Source organism: Lampetra planeri, chromosome 10 (assembly GCF_965212315.1).
Source record: "Lampetra planeri chromosome 10, kcLamPlan1.2.h2, whole genome shotgun sequence".
Classification (NCBI taxonomy): Eukaryota; Metazoa; Chordata; class Hyperoartia; order Petromyzontiformes; family Petromyzontidae; genus Lampetra; species Lampetra planeri.
The window spans coordinates 13,648,133-13,669,163 of NC_136116.1; the positions used below are offsets into that span (position 1 = coordinate 13,648,133).

Below are 21,031 nucleotides of genomic sequence, written 5' to 3' on the forward strand. Positions count from 1 at the left end.
GTAATCCATACAGTCTGGGTCATTCGTTGATAGAGAGCTGTTTTCAGAAAACCAACTAGGACACGATTACTCTTTGGTTCTTTCGGTAAAGTCACGTAGATGCTATTTTTAACTGCAATTTTGTGTTAGCAGCTAATACCAACTGAGCTATACTGTAGCTCTTTTTTAGAAGCGACCTTTCCACACGAAATTGTAGCTCAAGTTGTTAGTGGCTTCTCATCACGTGGACATTTATAGCAGCCAAATCCTGCAAATGTATGATTCTAATGTCTTCCTCTCTCCTCAATAGGTAAATTAACACAGTCTATAAGGCAGTGGTTCTTAACCTGGGTTCGATCGAACCCCAGGGGTTCGGTGAGTCAGTCTCAGGGGTTCGGCGGAGGTTAAGACACACACCTGACTCATGATTGTGCACCAGTAAAACATATACCTATGTTTTGAATTTGAAAAAATATTTTATTTGTTCAATTAAGAAGGGTTCGGTGAATGCGCATATGAAACTGGTGGGGTTCAGTACCTCCAAAAAGGTTAAGAACCACTGCTATAAGGTAACCTTGAGGTCAGGCGAGCAAAAAGTCATTGAATATTGTAGAAGTGTAATGCGGGCGAAAGCGACCTTCCGGATGTGACGTCACGAGGAGGCGGAGCCAGGTGACGTGGGTGAAAGGTAGGGGGTCCTTAAGCGCGTAAACCGGAAGGAGAAGTCAGTCGGGGTGTGAATGGAAAGGTGTGGGGCCACGCGGGCGTACGAGCCGAGGGGGCACCGTCAGAAGCGGGAGCCAACCCTGGGAACAGTAGGGAGCTACTGGGAGGTGTAAAGCTGCAGACAGAGATAGGCAGTAAGGCTGTGTGTGAGGGGCAGCGAGGTGGCTGCCAAGAGTCGCAGGAGCAACGAGAAGGCGAGACAGCACGAGGCTGTCAGAGCTGCAGCAGGAACCAGCACAGAGAGGAGCTGTGCGAGAGTACAGCAGCGGAGCTGCTGTGGGGCTGCAAGAGCGACAAGAACAGCAGCGGGGCTGCTGATGTGGACTGGAGTGACATCGGAACCAGCACAGAGAGAATAAGAGAGACAGCCGTGTGGGAACGCAGTACGGACCGAATAAAGGACACTGAGCCAGAGATCGTGGTCAAGTCGTTTATTACACTGGGGTCAGAAGTGAAACGGCATGTCTAAGCAAGTAAGGAAGAAAATTCCCCCGGCGCCAGCATCGGCTTCTTCGTCCGACGACGACGAATTCCCTCCGACCACGGATTCTGCTGGGGTGGTGGAGGAGAGCCCTGCTGAGGCGAGCACGGGGACGGGCGTGGAAGATGTCGGCGCGATGGCGGGTCCGTCAACAACATCGGACGCTGACCAAAGATGGCAACAGGTGGCAGAACAACTGAAGACACTCAAGGACGTCCTGGCGCATCTATGTCACCTCGTTACGCCAAGGACGACGATGGAACGAGAAGGTGCTCCACGGGCCGCCACGTTGCCTGCCCTGCCGCCGCCATTGGCCACGCGGCAAGAAGACGCCATCTTGCGCGCTCCGCGGCGCCAAACCGCCATCTTGGCCACGCCGCGGGCCGACGCCATTTTGAATTTGCCTCCAGAACAACCATCATTGGAAGACGGCGTAAAGAGGAGTCGGAGTCGCCACCTTACTACAGTTAAGGAATTCTCTATCGGGGGCGATTGGAGCGCTTTCGCCTGCCGATTTTTGGCGGCGGTTCGTTCAGCAAGATGGACCGATGCGGAGGCCTTGGAAGTGTTGCCGACTCTACTGGACGACGAATCTGTTCGATTTTTCCGTTCCATAACGGCCGATAAGAAGAAGACTTTATGTGGAGTTTTTGAGGAAATGGCCGACGCCTATGAGCCACCTGACGACGCGCATCGGCGATTCGCTCAACGACAACGAGCACCCGAAGAATCGCCCGTGGCGTTCAGGGGTGCGGTGTTGGAGCTGGCCATGGCAGCATATCCTGACACGCCACAGGATCTGCTCGAGCCTCTCATATTGGGGAAAATGCTGGAGCTGTCTCGGGATCTGGGGATCCCCATGCCTGTGTGTGGGCATGAGAAGCTCACGTCCCGGGCGGCAGCAAAGTGTCTGGATGCGCAGTTTAATCTCCGTCGCTGGAAGCAAGTGGCGGCATGGACGGGTGGGCCCGTCAAGGAAGGAGGCGCGATGGGGTGGGACCCCACAAGGGCGATCTATGTGCCGGATGAGCGGGGTCCACAGGAGCTGACGGCTGCCTCCTCTCCATGGCCGGGGCCGCGCGCTACGCCATCGGGACGGGGCCGCCGGGATGCAAGACCTGCGCTTCGGCGCAACGAGGCCGATTGCTTCCGCTGCGGCCGTAGGGGCCATTACGCCAAAGATTGCTGGGCCCGCTTCCCGGGTCCGCCGCAGCAGGAGCCCACAACACCGGACAAGCCGACCAAGGAACCTCCGAAACAGGCATGTCGGCACGCACCAGACACTCGGCAAGGCTTTACACCTCACCCACCACCTTTGTTGCGCGATCCTATTGTTGTTAAAGAAAGGCCATCGACGGGGCCTTGTCATTCAGTTACGCAGTGGCGCAAATTGGCACGGAGAGTTGTCGCGGCCGCTACGGGTTTGTCCACTGTACCGGGGTCCATACAAGGTGTGGACGTGCGCATTTTGGTCGACTCGGGAGCGTCTGCGACTATTATATCGGATGTCATTTTCCATCTGTTGGGCATTCCGCCGGGGGCTGTGCGTCCGGTTTATGGGTCTTGCGTCGCTGCGAACGGGGGTAGTATGGGTATCGTGGGCCAGGTGGATGCTAAGATATCTATAGGGGATGTGTCGGCTTCGGGCGTTGTGTTAATATCGAGATCTTTGGCGGTTCCTTGCTTACTAGGCACGGATTTTTTGGCTAAGATGCCCATTTTGATTAAAATCAATGAGAATTGTATTGAATTGCCGGGGGGCCGTCGAATCTCGTTTCTGCCGTCGCCCTGGGGGCGACCTGCTTCGGCCGTACAGGTGCAGGCGCTGTCCGTCGCATCTGTGGACATCCCACCTGGTTCACAGATGCTTATACCCTTGCGGTATCGGAAGCCCCTGCCCAATCGGCTAGGAGCACAAGGGGTCTTGTTGTCACCATCCGCCACGATAACAACGGGATTGGCGTTAGTTGGGGCACAGACCATCGTCCGGCCGGATCAATTACCGGTTTTACAGGTGCTTAATGCGGGGGTGGAAAACATCCGTGTTCCGGCCGGTACGGTTGTGGCACATGCCACTACGGCGTTTGCGACGCACGATTGTCCGCATCGCCGGGGAGTGGTCGCTGGTGTTTCCGAGCCAAGGGGTTCGGATAATCGTTGGATCGCTACCTTATGTGACGAAAATTCTTCCCTGTCCGTGGGGCAACGTGATGCGCTGCGTAAATTGTTGCTGATGTATTCGGATGTGTTCAGCTCCGACGATTTGGATTTGGGACGCACATCGTTGCTTTCCCATCACATTGAGACGGGCGACGCTGCCCCTATTCGGTTAAATTCGCATCGGATGAGTCCAGCGGAGCGAGAACACGTTCGGGGGGCGGTGGAAGACATGTTGGCTGCGGACATTATATCGCCATCGAACAGCCCATGGGGCGCTCCTGTGGTCTTGGTTAAGAAAAAGGATGGCAACTTGCGATTTTGTGTCGATTTCCGGAAATTGAATAAGATATCGGTGGCAGATGCGTACCCCCTGCCGCGTATGGACGACTCCCTTGACGCATTGTCGGGGGCTAAGTTCTTTTCCACACTGGACCTCTCTTCGGGATTTTGGCAGCTTCCCCTTGACGAGTCCTCACGGGAGAAAACCGCATTCCGTACGCCGCAGGGGTTATTTCAATTCAACTGCCTCCCGATGGGATTGAATGCGGCCCCTGCTACATTTCAAAGATTGATGGAGCTCGTTTTGACGGGGTTGCAGTGGGAGACGTGTCTTATATATTTGGACGATATTATTGTGTTCAGCCGCACATTTGAGGAACATTTAACGCGGCTGGAGACAGTGTTCACGAGGATGCGCTCTGCCAATTTGAAATTCAAACCAAAGAAATGCCACCTACTGCAACGGTCCGTCCGTTATTTGGGGCACATTGTGACTGCAGAGGGGGTGTCCACGGACCCGGAAAAGACGGCGTGTGTCCGGGATTGGCCGACTCCGGCCTCTGTAGGGGATGTTCGGCGGTTTTTGGGATTTGCCTCGTATTACCGAAGATTTGTGCCGGGGTTTGCGACGATTGCGAGGCCCTTGCTTCTCCTTACGGGTAAAGGACGGAAATTTGTTTGGGGAGAGCCGGAAGAGGGGGCCTTTCGGAGTCTGCGTGATCTATTGGCTACGGCCCCGACATTGGATTATCCCGATTTTGATCGCCCTTTCATTCTTGATACGGACGCGAGTGACACAGGTATTGGGGCGGTATTATCACAGTCTAAAGGGGGCGTAGAGCGCGTCGTGGCGTATGGTAGCCGAGTCTTGTCGCCTGCGGAAACACGCTACTGTGTCACTCGTAGAGAACTTTTGGCGGTTGTTTTTTTCCTACGGCAATTTCGACCGTACCTTTACGGTCGTTCTTTTATTGTGCGTACGGATCATGCGGCCTTGCAATATGCACTTAAAATGGACCAGCCATCGGGACAGTGGGCACGTTGGTTGGACACGCTGCAGGAATTTTCCTTCCAAATTCAACATCGGAAGGGAGTGCGCCATGCGAACGCTGACGCACTTTCTAGATTACCAGGGCGCGCCCCTTGTAAATGTGCGTAGGGGACGCATAGGTGTTCGCCGATTCTGAACCCCCCTCAGCCGCTTACGTTGGCCGTCGGGAAGTCGGATACTCCGATGGAACCGGGACCGACTGATGGGGTTTTGAATCTGCCGCGGTCTGTCTGGATTCGGGAACAGATGATGGACGAGTCATTGTTGTCCATGCGGAAGCGGTCTATGAGGGACAATGGGAGTCCGAGTTCGGCTGTGGGGCCGCGAACCGCTCTCCGAGATGGTCTGCTTATGTGGCAGGAAAGGTTCCAGGAAAGCTGGCGTGTGGTGGTACCAACGTCCTTGCGATTTGAGTTGATTAGAACTCTCCATTGTGACACACTATTGCATTTAGGGGTGCAGAAGACCTTGTTGACGTTACAACGTCATTATTTTTGGCACGGCATGGCGACAGATGTCGTAGGGCACGTGCGCGCGTGCCCTGAATGCGCCCGGCGTAAGCCGCCTAAACATCCTTACGTGCCGCCTCTCCAGTCGATTCAGGTGTCTCGAGTCAATGAATTGGTGGCACTGGACATATTGGGACCCTTCCCACCATCGGCGAGGGGAAATAAATATTTGCTGGTAGGGGTTGAGTATCTCTCCCGTTGGCCGATGGCCTGGCCGTTGCCCGATCAGTCGGCCGCGGCCATCACCGACGCCTTTTTGTTTGGGTACATTATGGACAAGGGGGCGCCGGAGAGACTCCTCACGGACCAGGGCCGAAATTTCTCTTCTAAATTATTGGCTGAAGTGTGCGCAGGCCTTGGGACTAAGAAGATACGGACATCTCCATACCATCCGCAGACGGATGGTATGGTTGAGCGGCTGAACAGGACATTGTCTGCCATGCTTTGCCATACTGTGAGTGAACAGCAATCGGATTGGGATCTGCACATCCCCGGAGTGCTTTCGGCGTACAGGATGACGCCCCATGCGGCTACAGGGTATTCGCCGTTTTACCTTATGTATGGTCGGGAAAACGTGCCTCCGGTGGATGTGCAATTGGGTACTGGGGTGAAGGGACCTCGTAAACCACTCCCTGAATACATTCAGGACACGGTTCGCCGGGTTACGGAGGCGCGGGAAAACGCCCGCGTGGCTACGGCCAAAGCCCAGGCCCGGAACGAGCGGTATGCTCGGCGGTCTGAGGGAGAGTGCCCCTGGAAGGTGGGAGACCTGGCCTGGCTCCATTGCCCGCAGGTGCGGCCGGGGACCTCTCCTAAATTGCACAAACCTTGGCATGGTCCTGTGCGCCTCATTGAGGTTCCCAATCCACAGTCGGCGCGTGTTCAGTTTGGTTCTCGCCGTTGGGTTGTTCATACGTCGCGGTTGAAACCATATGTTGCTCCCCTACGTGATGCGTCATCTCCCAATGTTGCCTTGCCGGGGTCTGTTGCTGCTGACTCTGACTTTTCCCCGCCTGCGTCCATTGATCTTGCTGGAGCGCCTGTCGTACCTGTTCCAGACAGGCCGACCGTGACACCGCGGGGGAGGAGTGGGCCTGTTCGGAGGGCGCCTGCCAGGGCTGCGGTACCTTCAAGCCCGGCGACCCTTCCGACCCCGCTGCAGGCGCATTCGCGGAATACGACCAAGACTGATTCGTCAGGGACACGAGATGTCGGTGGACTTCCAATCGCAGCAGGGGAATTACCCCCTGTCATTTCTCGTGTTCCTTCGCGTCCCCGTTCTACAAGTGGGCCGCCGACCGTCCGGGACGGGCCGGCGACCCGCACTCGTTCCAAATCGCTTACGTTTCGTTGATTGTATGTTGTTATTGTTCTTGTTCTTGCCGTCGTATTTATCGCATGCTTTCGTACGTTCGTCGATGTTACTTGTGTGTTGTTCTTGTTGTTATATTGCATGCTTAGTGTCCTTTAAGGGGGAAGGTCGGTTCACCGCATTACGCTTTGGTGTTGTTCAGCCGAGGTCGGCTGGGTTTTTTCTATGGGGGAGGGTGGTGTAATGCGGGCGAAAGCGACCTTCCGGATGTGACGTCACGAGGAGGCGGAGCCAGGTGACGTGGGTGAAAGGTAGGGGGTCCTTAAGCGCGTAAACCGGAAGGAGAAGTCAGTCGGGGTGTGAATGGAAAGGTGTGGGGCCACGCGGGCGTACGAGCCGAGGGGGCACCGTCAGAAGCGGGAGCCAACCCTGGGAACAGTAGGGAGCTACTGGGAGGTGTAAAGCTGCAGACAGAGATAGGCAGTAAGGCTGTGTGTGAGGGGCAGCGAGGTGGCTGCCAAGAGTCGCAGGAGCAACGAGAAGGCGAGACAGCACGAGGCTGTCAGAGCTGCAGCAGGAACTAGCACAGAGAGGAGCTGTGCGAGAGTACAGCAGCGGAGCTGCTGTGGGGCTGCAAGAGCGACAAGAACAGCAGCGGGGCTGCTGATGTGGACTGGAGTGACATCGGAACCAGCACAGAGAGAATAAGAGAGACAGCCGTGTGGGAACGCAGTACGGACCGAATAAAGGACACTGAGCCAGAGATCGTGGTCAAGTCGTTTATTACAGAAGGATGGCTCAATAGCATACAGAGGAGAAAGAGAGAGATCGTTTAGAATATTCCCACAAATAAATGTGTTGAGGTTGGTGGGGAAACGTGCAGTGCTTTGGCTTTGAACTAAAAAAAACGTCCAAATTTGCCCCTATTCCGTCCTAGCACGAGTTTATTGAGTGGAGTAACTGCTATGTATACATGTTACACTTCATGAAGCACACTAAGTGCATGGTTCTTTTAAACTAGCCGCGGTTGCGGTGGTGTGGCACATGCATTGGCATTGCTGTGTTCTAGACGGTGGCTCGGATGGGTGGCAAAGCACGTGAAGTGGAGTGGTCTCGTTCCCCGCTCGCATTTCCCGTTACGTGAGCAAAATGTCACCATTGTCCCACAACACTGTGGACTGACAACCCACGCGTTGCGGTGATGTCGTCTTTGTGTGTTTCACACACGACGCGTGTTTCATTGTCGTCGTCCGCTTACACGACACGTTTTCTCAAACAATATGTGCACAGCGTTTGGGCAAGTTGGCCTGCTGCCTTGACTGTAGTTGAACAATTGCATGAGATTATTATTATTATTGTAGGGATTTCAGCAATGACGAGAACACGTGTCCGTGTGTCTTTCTTCATGCAACCAATACATACAAAGGCTGCCCGGCAAAGTGTGTACACAAGTACAGTGATGTATTGTATGCACTAAGTGAACGGTGACCGTAAGGTGAAATAGAAATGCACACAAGGTGAGTGGGATCTCGTGTGTGTGTGTGTGTGCCGGTCAATGTCAGAGTTCATCCGTGCTCCACGCAGTTACTGACAATCGTCTCTGTTGGAGGCCCTGTGCGCATGATGCAGCCAGCGGTGGGAATGTCACTTTCTTGTGACATGGGTCAATCTCCCTCTCGGACAACAGTCGTTTTACTTCACACAAAGCGGTACTCATTGTATCAACCCAGGGGGATGATGGGCTGTGAGTAAAGTCACTCTGACCAAAGTCCTACGCAGCCATATCTCTCAATGTCTTTACTGTATGTTTGGTTTAAATATTAGATGGCTCAGGTTGAGTGCTCTCAGATTATAAATTGCAATTACTGTTGTGTATGCCTGTTTATACACAATAGCATGTAGGCATTCAATTATTGAATAAGTACTCTAGCGGAAAATATAAATATTGAAATACCTTGTTAACAATTTTTAAAGTTGGTGTGTATTAAACACAACAACCTCTGTTGTCTGCTTTCTAATCTAGTAGAGCATGCCCGTTGTTATTACGATATACTGTGTCACCAAGAACTACTCGACATTTCATGGGTATTTTAACACAAGGGAGTCGTATATCTTCATTCTAAAAGGAACATCAATTGAGTGGCTGTCATGCCCGTTGTGAGTCCTGAACCCATTTGTTGAAATTCCATGTTCCCACGGCAGGAATCGGTCTACTCATAAGACACCCAGGGTTGAATTCCCATCAAGTGATGCAATGTTACCACGTGGTATATATCCCGCATTTTGTCCCAAGTACGGTATGTCAATGATTAACATAAAGATAAAGATGCCCCCTCTTTATCAATACTGTACAGAAATTGTTTGCAAGCACCTATTAACACTGACCTGGCAAATGAGGGGGTAGTGAAGCCACCACGATGGCAAGCCACCAATTCCGAGGTCTCCACATTGCACCAACTCCTGTCCTCAGGGCGACATCAACTTAGGAGCGGTGCAGTAGTCCCCTTTACATTGCTACGTGTGCATGGGTAGCTATCTGTGTCTGAAGCAGGTTACCTGGGACCGTAATGCAGTATATGAACTACAGTTACTGTTTGTAATGCCAAATCAGTACTTGAAACCCAAGACAATGTTCATGCTGTACTGGATAGCAGAACTCCAATAATTCGTGGTGATATGGGGCGGGAGGGCCATATCATGAGTCCTGTAATCCGTGGCATGCCGCAGAGATGTAAATAGTTTGCGACGACGCAGTGTGTGGCGGTTCACCGGAGGAACTAACACCAACAACAACAACATCAATCCACAAACAACTTGCAGATGACGGGAAGTGGGCAAGTGGTGAGCGGCCAAAGTAATCCGTGGTAAATTCCCGGAGTGCAAGATTACGAGTTTTCTCAGATCCAAATAGTGTCAATCTGCGATTATGGGTCTATGTTAAAGAATGTTTGCATTATTTCTGACTTGATATCCAAGTCTAAAACATGCAACATTCTCTTCTACCAAAAAAAGCTATTTAATTTTATAATGTTTTATTTTTATTATTTTATTATTTCCCTTCTACGTGACTTTACCGAAAGAACCAAGAAGATGAATCCCTGCAGTCACGAAAGCTTTAAATCGAAATTTAACCGCCTCTACGGGGAGGGATTCCACATAACTTTGAGATCCTTCAACAAACTCCGAGATAAGAAGGCTCAGCTAATCGAGTCTCTCACCTTTCTGAAGAGATGCGCGACTCTAACCTTAAACATACGCTGCCAAGCTTGGTGGTGTTCATTCGGACGCTGTCTTTCCGACAGCCCTGTTCTTCACCTGAGGACGGCTGTTTGCGTTGTGGCCCAAACGTCGTGAGAATTTTATTCTATTATGTTTTATTTTTATTATTTTACTACTTCCCTTCTACGTGACTTTACCGAAAGAGCCAATAAGATGAATCCCTGCAGTCACGAAAGCTTTACATCGAAATTTTACATTTCTCTCTGCAGCTCCGTGAATAACTTCACAGCGCTCGCATGGCTAGAAAGCCAGCGGCCTCTTTGAAATGCGTATCGCTTTGACAACAAAAATATTACTTGAATACAAATGACAACAAGGTAATACAATTATAATGAAATTAGAATAAATTGGTATAAACTACGGATGCCAACAAACGTGGCGCGGAATATGAGAGGAATTAGCCGCTCCCGGAAGAATTCCAGAAATCCACGATGTTTGTAGATTGGAGCACCATAAACAGTACATGTATATTGAAACATATACACGCTACTTGCAATAAACTTCAGTTAATTTTTACGTGTGCCAACTCATTAGTCAAACAATTTAATCTTACACTCGAATTTGGACAGGTCTTATCGAAGGCTGGTTTAAGTATTCGACTCATAATCGGGTGTTGAGTTCTAATTTAGTGTCTCGCCTGGTTTTACGTAAAGAGACTTTCGCATTGGTCGTAGGAATTTAGAATTTACACCACTGGCTCAGGACCAACAACGGTGATGATCACTGCCACACATTTCCATGAAGCACGAAGGGCATTTGAGAAGATACTCTTCAGTCCGATATGGTGTTTTGGTAATTCCCTCCAAAAATACGACGCAGGCAGCAAAAAGTATCTGACAATTGCACCATGGATTCCACGCAAACTGGCCTGTATGTATGTTGAACTTCTTTCGCAGCGTGCGTAGCTACCCGTGCAAATCGGAGGTGCGGTTAATTTAATCCGTGTCTAGATTGGGCTGTCCGCCCTAATGTACTGCGCCGTGTATCTGAACCTTGAGTGTGTTGTGGCAGTACGATATGACACACGCGTTCTAATTAGTAACATCAATTGGCATTGACTCAGACGCATTTCTGTGTCCAGCATCTTGCTGCAAATAATTCCCACACGTCAATTTGGTGCAGTGCAGGCTGGGTGTGTGGCTGTAGGGACACACTTAGAGCACGTTGAACGTGATGTCCCAGTGGGCAAGTTGTACTGATGTCAGGATGGTTGCACAGTCTAGAGTTTGGAGAGAGAAAAAATAAAATTCACTGTCCATTACTCCATAGTCATGCCATCAAAATATCTGTTTAATACATTTTGATTGTTAGTCACCGTATGAGTGAGTGGACACGGTTTGTTGTGTGCACATGGACTGCTTCCAGCTCATAATGTTTGACATTTACCGCCTCTGGTGTAATCTATATTTTAACCAGTGGTGACTAAGTGCCCATGTAAATCGTTTCTCAAGCACACAGGCCATGAATATTACAGCAGCAACAACAAAGAGCACTGTACGCTACATGTATAGAAAGTCGAAGGGGTTTCTCCAGTGGACGTGGGGATGTGGCCTTCCCCAAAGTACTGCACCGAGCCAGCAGTAGGGCTCTGACCTCTGAGGTCAGACAAAAAAAAACTGGGACATATCGTAGGAATGAGAAGACAGTATACCATAAGCGAGGAGAAGTATTTCTGCAATACATTTGTCTTGAGAGGGGCATTATGTTTTCTGCAACTGAAACTGGGATTTGTCAACAAGTCCTGGAAGAAAAAACAACCTCTTATGGATAATATTGGTCGCGAAAGCTTACGTGTTAAACTGAAGAGGAGGGCACTCTTGGGAAAACCAGGATAGGTGGCAACCCTAGCCAGTGAGTGGTAAGAATTCCCCATTGTTATGGCAGAACAAGGTCCACAACCATCGTGAATTCCCGCAGAAAAGTGGAGTGCTCATTTTTTGTGAACTCCGGAGGGATGATGGTCTGAGTTGACCTCTGCCTGTGATTTGACCATCTCATTACAAGTGCAACGTTCTAGGCAGTGTAGCAGACCTGACTAATCATCATAATCTCAGCATCAGCAATTTTTTTAAATTCTCTGTTGGATGAAGGCCTTCCAATGCCGTTGCCACCCCTCATGATCAAGTTTGTCATTTTAGCACTCGTGATGTCATTGCGAAGTCACTCCCATACATATTCGTTCAACATCAACAGTGATTTCCCTAAAGGCCATGCTATACTGTAACTATAAAGTATGTTTTTAATCATCAACTAAGCTTCAAACTCACGTGGGACAGTGGGACACCCAGCCGACGTATGTGTCCACTGGATATATTTCATTAAATTAATTTTTTTGCCGTGAAAAATTATAAACGCAGCTGCCACACGTGGTTTAGCTACACGCCGAAATCCTAGTCTCGGCATTGGCTGATTGAAAAGGGTCGTTCAGATTATATTTAAAATGACTTGTTAAACCTAGCGACAGTTATGGATCACGTCCCACGCATGCACCGTAGAGCTGGCGTGGAAAGACTGCATTGATCACTCTCCCTGTTGTTTTAGTCTTGCTGTTGTTGGCAGCTACAGTGTTGGTATTACCCCTGGGAATGTTGTGCATTAGCAGTTGAGACCCGTCCTACACGTAGGCAGTGCAGCAGCGAGCTACAGGCAGGAGGGTGGTGATCGCTGTTACATTGCTTATGGCTTTATTTTGGTGATTTCGAAAGCGTTTTTTTTTGTTTGGCGATGTTTGTTTGTTGTAGTACGGAGTTAGAATGATGGCTTTAATCTAAGTTGTCTTGTGGTTGTTGTTGTTGTTGTTTGACTTGCATCCCACTGGGATTTTTGCACAGCGTTGGTGTACGGTGCTTTTTTTCTCGAGGACTTTGCAGTTTTTTCCTGGATTTTTCTGTTTGCGCATAGTCACTTTAAGATGTTTTCATGTTTTTGTTTTTTGTTTGTTGCGGTTGCACCCGATTCAAGAGCCGAATGGCTCACAGGGCTATACCAAATAAATGAAACTGAAAAAAAACTGATAGATTCAGACTTGTAAGAATTTAGGCGAGGGCTTTTAAATTGAACCACAGAAGCAATTAACATCTCATTGTGTATGTATTGTGCAACATGTTCACAGAACCGCATACGTGTGTTAGTCATTAAATGTCATCCCTGTGTTTGCTTTGTAACACTAAGTCGAATTCCAATTAAAGGCTTTGCATGCAATTCAAATAGTGTAATCAAGAGTCCTGTTTCTCAGCGACAATCTTAATGAATATATTTTTTTTCAGGAGGGTCTTGTGTGAGATGCTTCCTCCATTTGAATGCAGCGAGATTCGTGTCATTCGTGGCCAAATTTACTGCCCTTACCCATGGAAAATTTTGTCACCCACGAATGGATTATTCCTATTATCCATGTTATCTCTGTTGATCGGCAAAGTCGTCCTTTTTACCGCAAATAACCATGCGAATTATTTTTGCGGTAATCAAAAAGTGCCCCCACATATGAATATGGATGAAGTGTTTCACAATCTTTTACTGTGTAGCAAGAAACCGGGGTATCCAGGGGGAGACCCACACACATACAAGTAGAATATACTCAGTGGTCTGCACAAATAGGTCAGCAGCCTGCATGCTGGAATTGCCCTCTTCAGACCACCTCATCGCCCAATAGGTGGGTGACTCATGCTCGCTGATAGTCTCTGTGTGGTCCACCAACCCCCCTGCTAGGATTTTCTGGATTAAATCAGTGTGCCACTGTGAACGGCGGCCCAGCTAAGAAGGGAAAATATAAGTGACGTTGGGTTAGATCGTCTAAATGTAACTGTGTCGTTAACCAACCACCACCCGACATAGTCAATGATTAAGGTTTGGAACGACAACAAAACGTGGAAATTAGTTGCTCTCCAACACACCGGGGTGCTGAAGTAGCAACTGATTGGCACGTTCTGTTTAAGTGACAAACCTCACTACTTGGCTGTGTCGGTGGTGGCGGGTTTACCACCACATTTATATGTACGCGATCTAACCCAACAAAAACCTCCGTTACTGACAGGTCACTAGATCATAGTGCAGCACGCTAACCACTGCACCACCACTGCTCCACCTTGCATATCACACGCAAAATAAGTCAAGACCCCATCCCTCTTCAAATACATGGTGTGTTTCATCATCTTTGTTCATCTCGTGTGACGAAAACTTTCCATTTCTGTAGTGGAGACAGACTGTAGATTTGCCAGATTAGAGCAATTCGGGCTAAAGGAATGACTAGGTGTTTGAGCTCACCTCCATGTTTTTAAATGACCTGATTTGTCTCTTGTAACGAGTGACGATTGACCTAAAGAGGATGGCCCTCTTTTAGGCACGACCGTGCTGAACAGCTGATGATGATGATGATTGCCACTGCTGCTGATGATTATTCTAATGAATCACACCTCTTTTTCGACAGGCCTGTGAAGCCAAGTACTGTAATTACCACAAGGATGGTTTCAGCCGGCCTTTCACGTAAGTGCAATGATCGGTGAGTGCTTGTGATGTGCGCACAGCGTTGCGGGGCGCAAATTGCTCGCACCTCTTAAATGGAAGCCGCTTCTGAAATGGTGGCATCGCTGCTCAAAGGGGACACACGCTGAATTGTGCACGGTTACGGAAGGGGACCGGCGCCATGTGAGTGAGGTGTGTGGGTGGCCCCAGGGTGGTTCGGGGCACGGGGCAGGGAGGGCGAATGTCCTCGTCACAGTACTGAGCCAGCGCTGCTGGGATCCTGGTTTCGGATTGATGGCAGCCATCCATGACTAAGTCCGCACTGTCATCTGTGACGAGTCAACGGTCTCACCCGGTTATCTCGTTAATGCGTTTAAAAAAAAATAGAATCTTCAAAATCGACCTTTCTCCTAATTTTTTTGCATTAACATTCGTACTCGCGTTCTGGCCCATGTGATGTGGACTAACCTCCATTGAGTGCGACGGAGCACGTTACAGTATCATAAGGCATGAGGGGTTATTATAGGCGCGACTCCACGAGTAATCTGTGGTTTCATTTCCCAGGAATATTCTCTAATATGATAATGCGTTTCTCTGCTGGCAGAACGAGCTACAAAATTATGTTCATTCTATTCATGACATGATTGGGTACAACAGCACGTTTGGAATATTGCCCGACAGTCAAAATATACAAAAGCACTTTCCTGCTCAGCTGAGTGCGCGGCAGCATACATTTCTTTTGCGCAGCCACAAGCAAGTGGTGGAAATTCCACGTTCCTATGGCAGGGGCGAAGCTGTCTATAACGACAACCGCCATGGTCGTCCCACAAAGTGGTAATTTTATCCACTCCAGATGATCGAACGACTTGAGGCCATCGTTGACTAGACTTTGATCTTGTGGCCTTCTGAATGCGAGACATACGCCTAACCACTGTGCCACCTGATCGATTATGGAATATGACTGCAACCCGTGATTCAAAACATCGTAGGGTTAAGTGAGATATCAGCAGGGGTGGAATGATGTATCTATTAATTAATTGATTAATATCTATATTTAAACTGATGATCCAAGTTCACAATGGTGATTGTTAGATAATGTGTTATATGTACGGTAATCGGCTCACATTATGTCCACACCCAATAAAGGCTGCATGGAGATGATGTAATCTTTAAAAAGTACAAATATTTAAATCAGATCGTGAATGAATTGGAGACAATTCATGGAATTTCATGGGGCAGTGGGGGTGAATAATTCCACCCTCGTGATATAATACACTATTGCAGCTGTTACAGCCAAAGTCTCCAAACAACCATCTGTCGCATGCGGAGACTGACGCACAGTTGAGGGCAAAGTCGCTGTAGCATTGTTACGTTGTGTGCAGCGCTCCGTCAAAAGAGGTTCATGTGGAAGGGGAGCCATGGCAACGTGACAAATGTTACAGGAGCTGAGCATCTGTGTGAAGCTAAGGCAGTAAACACAGTGCCTATCATTTTCAAATGGAGGGGACAGGCAGAGTGGGCAGGTGTTTTTGTTGTTGTTGCCAATATATAGGTAGCCCTCGCCAATTCTCTGGACGATGCTGGCTGCTTCCCCGGTTCATGGAAACCGATTTGTCTTGCCCTGGGCAGTGCAGCATCAACCTGTTGACTGGGAAAGCATATTTTTTCATGATGGTACATATATTTTAATCAAAAGTTGTAATCGCTTTCAACGTTTAGAAAATGCTTAATGCAACCCTAATATAGGAGGAGTTAAAGCTTCATTGGTGGTGTGAATTTATTACTTGAAACACTGCCCTGTGGAGCAATACCTGACCAGCAGTGGAGTGGCCTGATTCTATTGTCACGTTCTGGACCCGCCCTTACTGGACATGTGTGACAAAGAGCTTCATAGCTCATCGGATTCCTCCAGTACAATTCAATATTCTGATTCTGCTTTGCTCGCAAATCGAAATTCATGAGTTCGTTACCCGGTCGGGGATCAAATCCACCTATCACCTTTTTCGATTTAAAGCTTTCGTGACTGCAGGGATTCATCTTCTTGGTTCTTTCGGTAAAGTCACGTATAGGTGATAGATGTTCTTGGTTATTTCGGTAAAGTCACGTAGAAGGAAAATAATAAAATAATAAAAATAAAACATAATAAAATAATTCTCACGACAGAGTCTGTCTCGGCAGACCTGTTCTCCATCTGAAGACGGCTGCTTGCGTTGTGGCCGAAACGTCGTGAGAATTATTTTATTATGTTTTATTTTTATTATTTTATTATTTTCCTTCTACGTGACTTTTCTGAAAGAACCAAGAACATCTATCACCTATATAGGGCCAATCAGTACCACTTTGTTTAAAGTCAAAGTAGCTAATACTATTGAAAAAAACTCTTCATGGTACATGGGATTATTTTAGATGGATAGAATACGTTTGTAGCCACGTACTCTCTCACGGGATACATTGCAACATTGTGACGTTCCTTGGGCGGGTAGTCCCATGGGCATCGGTGGCATATGAACACACCGGACCGGCATTTGGGATTATGTTAGGTGTTAATTTGGAGCTTTCGTGACTGCAGGAATTACTCTTTGGTTTTTTCGGTAAAGTCACGTGACTTTACCGAAATAACCAAAGAGTAATTATGGTAGGTGGCCAGGAGATGGCGGTGCAGCAATGAATTTGATCACATCGCGCTGTCCCCACGCGTTTGTTGGGTTTTCTCTGGATACTCTGGGTTCCCTCCCACATGTCAAACACCTTTTAAAAAATGTGATTGACCAAACACACACCAATTGCAGAGCCCTCCTGAAACAGTGTCTCGATACTCGGGGAAACTGTTGTTTTCCTGGAGAGAGGACGTTATTGCAGTAAAATAGCAACGGTACTGTATTTGATTTGATTGTTCACTGTTCAGCAACCATTATGAAATAACCCAACCAATATGGTGTAATTTTACGGCAGTCCAGTACTGTATACATTTAAATATGTATTTTTATTTTCAGAATAACTGCAGTACATATTCCAAAGCTAGCACAAGCATAATGCACAGGTTGCCGTTAAAAGAGAGAGCTGAGAAAATGAAGATGTTACTGCTTTGTAAATTGACTTCACACAAAACATTAATTATACGCCACTTTGATTTTTAAAGCGAAGTAGGCTTGATCTTTGATAAATTCTCAAGTGAACATGGCCTTTGTGGTTTACGTAATTGAGTTATAACCGTAGTCAGTGGAGTTTAATTAACCCCCCATGTTATTTTGAGGTGCTATTGATTTCGACTTGGGGAAGTAGAAATCTGTGGAAGATATAAAACTGAACATTTTTGTTATTTTACCAGGTAAGGCCCACTGAGTTTTCTAGCTCTTTCTTTAAGAAGTGACCTGGTCACAAATGACAGCTCAACAAAGTGGCTTTTCACGTGGAAATGTATAGCAGCCAAATACTCTTAGAGGCATGTTTCTAAATATCCCCCCCCCCCCCCGCAGAGAGAGATATACGCCTATATTTGTTATGTTTCTCGTCTGTTAATGTGCGTCGTGTTTACTTTTTGCACCTTCACTTCTTGCTCCCTGCAGGTGCCCCCCGTACGAAGATTGCTGTGGGAAAAAGTGTTGCGTCCGCGTGATTTCCCTCTACCGCATCTGGTATTTCTGGTGAGAGCGCGCGCACGCAGACGCACGCACGCACCACTACCCCTTCTGTTGTTCCCATAACCGCGGGCGACCGCTGCACGTGCTGGCTTCACGCCGCCGCAGCCATCGTCTCATCTTTAATCTCGCCTAAGCGAACGGGTTTTCGCGCAGAAACTCTTTGTGAGACATTTTCACGGCCTCGTGGAAAGACTGTGAAAGTGGCTCACAAAAGTGGCCCTTCCCACAGCGCCTGCGCGATCTGCGGTTGCACTTTCTGCCGGCGTGCGAGTGCCTCCCCCCTCCTGCGTGCGCTTGCTGCCAATGTGCTCTTGGCGATTGCTTCGCCGAGAGGGAAAGGCTCGTGCTACCGACGAAGGAGTTGACCTCTTTGGCGTCTGCGTTGACATTGCGCAGAAAGCACACTTTAAAGTCATTTGAGTTTCCACCGTGTTGTCGGCAATGAAAAACGACTCTTACCCGCGATCCGTAATTCACAAAAATTAAACAAGTTATTTGGTGATGGTGCATTGGTAGTAGTGCACAAACACAATTACAAAACACTTTCGACAATAACACTGCTTGAAATAAAATATATATTAGGTGACATTTCAGACATTAGCCCTTCTCCATTACATATGAAGAAGGACCATTACCCAAAAACATTGTGCATTATATATATTTGTTATATATTATGCATATAGGCAGTGTTATTGACGAATGTGTTGAGGTTTTTTTGTTATCCACAAATGCATGGAATCATTAAACCATTATCCGCAGCTAATGAGTTGATGATATGCAAGTCAACCCGACTCTGCGGATGACCGAGTCATGGATGAAAAGAATCCCAAGAGCAGAGAGATTTTATTTTATTGATGTACTCATGCAATTTGTACTTAAATATTTCATTTATTTTTATTTCGTCACTTGTTTACCTTTCCTATAATTTGCACCCCTAAGGTTGTTTTTATATTGTTCGTTGTTGTACCTTTTTGACCCGCGCCCAGCCGGGACACCTGTGAAAAAGAGCTTCATAGCTCATCGGATTTTTCCAGATTATGATTATTGTCATTAACTCGGCTCACTGTTGCGAGTTGAAGCCATGCTTTTTCTCCCTCGCCTCCATAATGTGCCGCGAAAAACGTTGTTGCTACCAAATAAATTGAAAACACCTTCGTATATAACTGAATTTCTTTCAATGAGTTGCACACACCAATTACGCTACTCTTGAGTTGATCCTTAAAAGGCGTCCTTGATGGCGCAACTGCAGGGTAAAGGGGAGAAATGGAGAGCGATGTGGAGCTGGGCGGTGGGGGGAGTTTGTTACAAAAGAAGCAACGGGGATTATTTTCTCCATATTCCATCTGTGCAACACTACACATTATTCAGAATGCTTTTATATCATGCCCAGCCTTCCACCGTTGCATCTAACATTTGCTTGAAAGGCATCCATTGCACATGAAGGCATAACTCATTATGAACACAGTGGCACTTTTTTTCCCCTATTCCTTGGAATGTTCGTATTTAAAACCTAATAGGATAGCTTTTTTGTGCAGTCCAGGCTGAGGCCATACACTCACTGCACTTGAAAACAGCTGTCAATTACGGTGGCCAAAACCTAGATGTGAACCCAGGACTTGAGTAGTGTTGGCTTGGCATTATGACGAGGGCATGTGTCCTCTGAACTTCCTGACCACCTCACTAGATATATCCCAGTAGCAGGGACTGCACTTGCCAGGGTTCAATTCCCGAAACTGCCCAGGCCTGTAGCTACGTTACTTGCCATTGCCAAGAATCTGTCGATTGCCGCAAAATAGACGTTAAAGACTCAATTGCCACACAGAAGGGTATGCAACTGCGTATCAGATTACAAACCTCAAATCCACAATGCGGGACATACTTGGTTCTCCCTACAGAGTGTGGCATCTCAGTGGGCTTTATGCGGTGAAGCAAAGGACATTGAATTGCTTTGCACATCATCTCCAGGACTTATTGATTGGGCTGTGGGTGAACGAGGCCATGGAATAGGTGGAAGATGATGCTAAGGAATGACAGGTACTTGCCAGCTCGGGGATTGGAGTGTGTCAGGCTATTTACACTCTTCCTGTAGCAATGTTAAATCACTTCTACAGGACACAGTCTCTTTGTTGAAAAGTCCTCTTTTGAAAATGTGTTTTCTGTGTGAACAGAGCCGATTGTTTCACCTGTCCATCGAAACGCGATATTTAAAGAAAGATGTCGCACAAAACGCAATTCAGTGCTATTCACTCGTGAAATGGTCGACCGGTTCTTTAAAATCCCTTTTTCCCTCTGCTTCTCACGGCGTAGCGCTGCAGCAGGCGAAAACGCCTGCTAACCACGACACCACCGCCAGGTGCGGAGTAGTGGTTAGCACACCGCGCCGCGAACCCGGCGACCCGAGTTCGATTCCCTGCCATGGCTTATGTCAGTGGTGATTAACCGCACCGGTCCCAGGCCTCCCCTAGGTCGACTCAGCCTTATGTCAGTACCTGGTGCTGTGTGTAAATATCAGCGCCGGGGAGACAAAGGTTGCCAGGCGTGGTGCAGGCCACACCACCACCCCCTTGTGCACCTTCACAGGTGGCCGGTAACAGCACTTAAGCCTGTGCACGTCACACGGGGGATCTCTGTTTGTGTCGCCTGGCCTGCGCGCGGCGTAGGTTCTGCCTTCTGCTCGGGATCCTCTTCTGCTGCGGCTCGGGGCTGTGGCTGCGCAGGAGGTACCTGGGGCCACGCGGCATCGCCAGCCAGCCCCCGCTCACCGTCACGTACACCGCGCACGCCAGCGGGCCCAGGGCCAGGAGGTTCCACAGTGAGTTGTTGTGCCACCCTCCCCACCCTGCCCACCCTCCCCACCCTGCCCACCCTGCCCACCCTCCCCACCCTGCCCACCCTGCCCACCCTGCCCACCCTCTCCACCCTGCCCACCCTACCCACCCTCCCCACCCTGCCCACCCTCCCCACCCTGCCCAAGCTGCCCACCCTCCCCACCCTGCCCACCCTGCCCACCCTGCCCACCCTCCCCACCCTGCCCACCCTGCCCACCCTGCCCACCCTCCCCACCCTCCCCACCCTGCCCACCCTGCCCACCCTGCCCACCCTCCCCACCCTGCCCACCCTGCCCACCCTCCCCACCCTGCCCACACTTCCCACCCT

General features: G+C 48.8%; 1 protein-coding gene across 2 annotated transcripts in view; it reads left to right on the forward strand.

Annotated features, from left to right (window-relative positions):
- VOPP1 (VOPP1 WW domain binding protein) overlaps positions 1-21,031 on the forward strand; it is a 32,339-nt gene that overhangs the window by 2,772 nt on the left and 8,536 nt on the right. The window contains exons 2-4 of one of the 2 annotated variants that reach the window (XM_078598377.1): positions 14,200-14,255; positions 17,801-17,869; positions 20,536-20,687. In XM_078598377.1, coding sequence (XP_078454503.1) covers positions 14,200-14,255; positions 17,801-17,869; positions 20,536-20,687 — 277 coding nt within the window. Of the gene's footprint in view, positions 1-14,199; positions 14,256-17,800; positions 17,879-20,535; positions 20,688-21,031 lie in introns of both variants that reach the window. The other variant, XM_078598376.1, reaches the window with a different exon arrangement.